Source organism: Myotis brandtii, unplaced genomic scaffold (assembly GCF_000412655.1).
Source record: "Myotis brandtii unplaced genomic scaffold, ASM41265v1 scaffold825, whole genome shotgun sequence".
Taxonomy (NCBI): Eukaryota; Metazoa; Chordata; class Mammalia; order Chiroptera; family Vespertilionidae; genus Myotis; species Myotis brandtii.
Genome location: NW_005371349.1, coordinates 2,224,494 through 2,229,532, shown reverse-complemented (window position 1 = coordinate 2,229,532; position 5,039 = coordinate 2,224,494). Strand labels below are relative to the sequence as shown.

At 57.9% G+C, this 5,039-nt stretch overlaps 1 protein-coding gene across 1 annotated transcript in view; it reads left to right on the top strand.

Moving 5' to 3' along the window:
* Positions 1-5,039, top strand: part of ITGB4 (integrin, beta 4) — a 54,813-nt gene that overhangs the window by 34,755 nt on the left and 15,019 nt on the right. Inside the window, exons 24-28 of the mRNA XM_014531747.1 lie at positions 824-1,055; positions 2,719-2,923; positions 3,584-3,741; positions 4,072-4,252; positions 4,395-4,532. Of these exons, the coding sequence (XP_014387233.1) occupies positions 824-1,055; positions 2,719-2,923; positions 3,584-3,741; positions 4,072-4,252; positions 4,395-4,532 (914 nt within the window). The remainder of the gene's footprint in view (positions 1-823; positions 1,056-2,718; positions 2,924-3,583; positions 3,742-4,071; positions 4,253-4,394; positions 4,533-5,039) is intronic.

The following is a 5,039-nucleotide window of genomic DNA, read 5'->3' as shown; positions in this document are numbered from 1 at the left end:
CCCAGGTTCGATTCCGGTCAAGGGCACATGCCCGGGTTGCAGGCTCCATCCCCAGTGGGGGGCGTGCAGGAGGCAACCGATCAATGATTCTCTCTCATCATTGATGTTTCTCTCTCTCCTTCCCACTCCCTTCTTCTCTGAAATCAATAAAAAATAAAGTAAGAACGGGGAGCTGGGCCCTTGTATTCGAGTGGGCTCATCATTGATGTTTCTCTCTCTCCCTCCCACTTCCTTCTTCTCTAAAATCAATAAAAAATAAAATAAGAACGGGGAGCTGGGGCCCTTGTATTCGAGTGGAAGTGGGGCCTGGCTGTGTGGCCTGGGCAGGTCACTTAACCTCTGCGAGCCTTGGTTTCGCCATCTGTAAAATGGGCTTCGGGCTTTTACACGGAGCGTGTGGCCGCACAGCTCTGCGCGGAGCTTCCGTTACACTCACTCATGGGTGCTGGGTCTGCCTGGAGCCATCCCACATCCCTCCCTGCTCCCTCCCCTCCGGCCTCTGAACCAGGCCGTTGCCTGGACCTCCCTGAAATGCCAGGCCATCCGAGCAGGAAGGAGTGGGCCCCCTGTGCCCAGGCCTATCTAGAGGGTGGGCAAGGCTTCGCATCACGGACACCCAAGCTGCCCGCCCCCCTGCTCCTTGGACTCAGGGCCTCCCCTCGGTTGTGCCTCCACCCGGCCTCCTTTCTCTGCCCCGGCCCCTCCAGGGTGTCTGTTGGACACTGTCCCAGCCCCTTCAACTTTTTCTGGAAAAATGGCCCATTCTTTTCCTCTGCCCTCCCCAGAGAGTGGTGGGGTGAGGGTGACAGGCAGCCTCCTGGAGTCTGGGCTGGGCGGGGCCGGCGGGCAGAGGAGTGGAGAGGGGACTGAGGTTTGGACCCTCTAACTCTGCCCGGCCCCTTGCAGCCAACGGGATAGTGTCCTTTGAGCAGCCTGAGTACCTGGTCAGTGGTGGGGAGCAAGTGGCCCGCATTCCCGTCGTCCGGCGCATCCTGGACAACGGCAAGTCCCAGGTCTCCTACCGCACACAGGACAACACGGCGCAGGGCAACCGGGTAAGCTCCGCCCTGGGGCTGAGGGCACATCCTGGGAGGGGGGGGCGGGGGCGGACATGGCGGCTGCCTGGGTCCCTGGACGCCTGTAGATGAATGTGCGTGGTTTGACTTGCAGGTTTGTTTGTTTGTGTTTCTGAGTTTATTGCCAACATTTAAAAATTAAAAATATTCCAATCAAAAATTAACTCAAAAAACAAAATCTAGTCTTACTGGGCCCACAGGGCCGTTTGGCAAAGGCAGGGAGAATGCACTCAGCACGTCCGGCAGCCCGGCCACACCCGAATCTTCTTTTTATCGGGAGGAACGGTTTTCATTCCTGATTCAATGCTCCCAATAAAAATTCCAAGGGAGAATTTGTATGTCCAGAAATTTCACGGAATAGGCCATAAATATTCAAGAGATTCCAGCTGTCCTGTTAGGCTTTTATAAAAATGCTTTTGGTATTTAGCAATTTAAAAAAAATTTTTTTTATTATTTCCCAACTTTTTATTTTGAAAAACATCAAACCTCCTGAAAAATGGAAAGACTAATAAAATTAGCATAAGTGTGCCCTTTAGATAGATCCACCAGCTGTTACTATCTGCTTTCTCTTTCTATACAGATCTAGGTATCCATGCATGATGTGGATACAGACGTATGTACAGTTCCACATCTGTATGACTGTAGGGAGGAGGGAGAGAGGATTTGGCTTCGTTCTATGTGCTGAACTCTCCACAACTGTAGATTTCATGTGGCCCTAAATACGTCTGCAGCACCTGCCATTCCTCCTGCAGAACTACAACCTAATTACCACTTAAGAAACTTCCCATCATACTCGCACCTAATAATTAGTCCGTATTCGGAGCTCCCTGTGCTCACGTGTCCCAGTGTGTCCATGATTGCCTCTCCCACTCCAGGAAGCAGAGAGCGGGCATCACGTTTGTCTTTAGGCTCCTTTAATCCAGAGCATTTCCCAGCTTTGTGTTCCCCGCCAGCCCAGGTCAATTGACTTGCAGGCGACTCCAGCTTTTCTTACACTCAGCTGTCTCGCTTGCTGGGTTTTGCAGCGCTTGAATTTGCCTGGTAGGCACAGTGGTCCTCACCAGCTGTGCCTGGAATTGAAATGTTGGTTTCGGAGCGCCACCTAGTGGTCCGATGTGAGCATTGCCGCCCCACCGTTTCAGTTGATTCACTGCGCACACGTGGGGCGCTCAGGGAAGCTCTGGGGCACTGGGGGTGGGAAGCCGGAGCTGATAGAGGCGCCCCACCCAGCAGGCAGGGCCCGGGGGCTGGCAGGGTCCTAGACCTCAGAGCCACAGTGTGGGGACCTGAAATCCCGGCTCCGTGGGATGAGCGCCTGCCTGTGGGGGACTCGGATCTGCGGTGCATCCCTGTCTCTATGCCTTGGTTCAAATCCTGGCTCCCCCACGACTGCCTGTGTGAACTTGGGCACGGTTCTGCCCCTCTGTGGGCCTCAGTCCCTCATCTATAAAATGGGACAATACTCTCTCTACCTCACACTGCTGAGGATGAAATGAGCTAATATTTGTCGAGTGGCGCACAGGAGGTGCCATATGAACCAAGCCACGTATGTCCACGTGGGACAGCCTGTGTGTGATGGTCCGCGGTGTCCCTGAGGTCGGGGTGGGGGGTGTGGCCGGTCTGACCCCTTTCCCACTCCCAGGACTACATCCCCACGGAGGGCGAGCTGCTGTTCCAGCCCGGGGAGACCTGGAAGGAGCTGCAGGTGAAGCTCCTGGAGCTGCAGGAGGTGGACTCCCTCCTGCGGAGCCGCCAGGTCCGCCGCTTCAACATCCAACTCAGCAACCCCAAGTTCGGGGCACGCCTGGGCCAGCCCCACTCGGCCACGGTCGTCATCGGGGACCGAGGTGGGCAGAGCCTGGGGTCCGTTTAGGCAGGCGGTGAGGGGAGGCTGGGGCTCTCTCCGCGAAGGCTGCCGGTCTCGGCGAACAAAAACACAGGGCGCCCAGCCACGTTTCCATTTCAGAGCCTTCAGTCTGTCCCCTGCAGCACTTAGGATAGTCCTGCCCTGAGGAAAGCACTGGTTGCTTCTCTGAAATTCGAATGTGTCCAGGCTCCTGCATTTTATTGGCACCCCGATGCTCACCGTGAACCCCAGGATTAGGCCCTCTGACTTCCGCTTTAGGGGTGAAAGGGTTAGTCTGATGGGTCCTCGGCCTCCTGGTATTTAACAATTCCAGAGGCGCTTGTGGGGAAAATGGGAGAGGAGGCAGTGTTCTTGGGAGGAGGAGCAGATGTCCTCGTGGGGAACATTCCCTTGGCTGCCAGACGATCTCCCTCCTCCTCCTCCTTTCTCCAAAGACCCTCCTGGGTCCTCCACCAAGCTTGGCAGGATGCCCCCTGCGGCCCCGTGGGGGCACCGGTGGAGGGAGACTGCAGGGCAGGTGTCAGTCCATCACAGCTGGGTGTTGCACTGGGCCTCCTGCGCCCCCTGGTGGTGAGAGTGAGTTTCTGCTGGGTGAGGGGATATCCCAACTGGCTGCCCGCCCTGGCTTCACCCACTACAGACGAACTGGACCTGACCTTCCAGAACCAGACCCAGTCTGCATTCCCAGTCTCCCACAGTGTCCTGGGCGCCCCACAGAACCCCAACGCCAAAGCCGCCGGCTCTCGGAAGATCCACTTCAACTGGCTGCCCCCTCCTGGCAAACCAACAGGGTACAGGGTAAGGCAGAGGGCCGATGAGGGAGGTGGATGGGGAGGTGGCTTCCCAGGGCCAGAGGGCCATGAGGGTGAGCGAGGGCATGTTGGCCCCAGTGGGCCGAGCCTCTGTGCCCAGGGAGCTTTCAGATATGTTCCCTCCTTCCTGGAACATGGCCCCTCCGTCCCCCAGGCGCCCACCCCCCCCAGCCCTGCTGTGTGAACCCGGCAGGTCACTCAATCTCTCCGATCCTTGGTGTCTGACCTGTGCAAAGGGGACAGTAGGGCGGGTCAGTGGAGGTCCCAGCTGCTTGGCACTCGCACTTCCCCACTGACCAGCCCCTCCCCCGAGCAGGTGAGGTACTGGATCCAGGGGGACTCCGACTCGGAAGCCCACGTGCTGGAGAGCAAGGTGCCCTCGGTGGAGCTCACCAACCTGTACCCGTACTGCGACTACGAGATGAAGGTGTGCGCCTTTGGCACGCAGGGCGACGGCCCCTACAGCTCCCTGGTGTCCTGCCGCACCCACCAGGAAGGTGAGGCCTCGCCACGACCGGCCGACCAGCCGTCCATCCCTGTGATTCCCCGAAGCCTGTCTGCCCAGCCCTGCCCCCTACCTCCCAGATCTCCGCCCTCTTCTGCCACTGACAGCTCTCTTCCTGCCCACCCCCCGCCCAGTACCCAATGAGCCAGGGCGTCTGGCTTTCAACGTCGTCTCCTCCACGGTGACCCAGCTGAGCTGGGCTGAGCCCTCGGAGACCAACGGCGAGATCACGGCCTACGAGGTCTGCTACGGCCTGGTCAACGAGGACAACCGTAAGGCCCCTCCTTCCGCCCCCGGGGTGGCAGCCGTGGAAGGGGAGGGGCCGAAAGTGGGAGGGAGGCCACATTGTCCTGCTCAGTGGATGAGCCCCTGCATCTGGTCGCCTGAGGCATCATTCGGTTTAGGTCTGGTTCAGGCCCAGAAGCTTCCGGGGCTGGAGGGGGTGGAAGGCGGGAGGTTACACATGTGCTGCGGGCTCACAGGCAGGGGTGCCTTCCCATACAGGTAACCAGAACGGCTAGCTTTTACACCATTCTCTTGGGGGCAGAGTCGAGTTGCCAGACTTAGCAAATAAAAACAGAGGACACCTTGAATTTCCGATAAACAAGTTTTTTAGTACATTTCATACCATGTTTTCTGGCGGCCCTAGGCCGGAGCACCTGGCAGAGCCAGTCTGGGAAGGGAGGCAAGTGTGGGCGATCCCTGCCAATCTTCCAGATGAGAAAGTATTGGAGGAAGTTGGTCCAAACCCTCACCTGGTACAGGGACCTCCTCCTCGC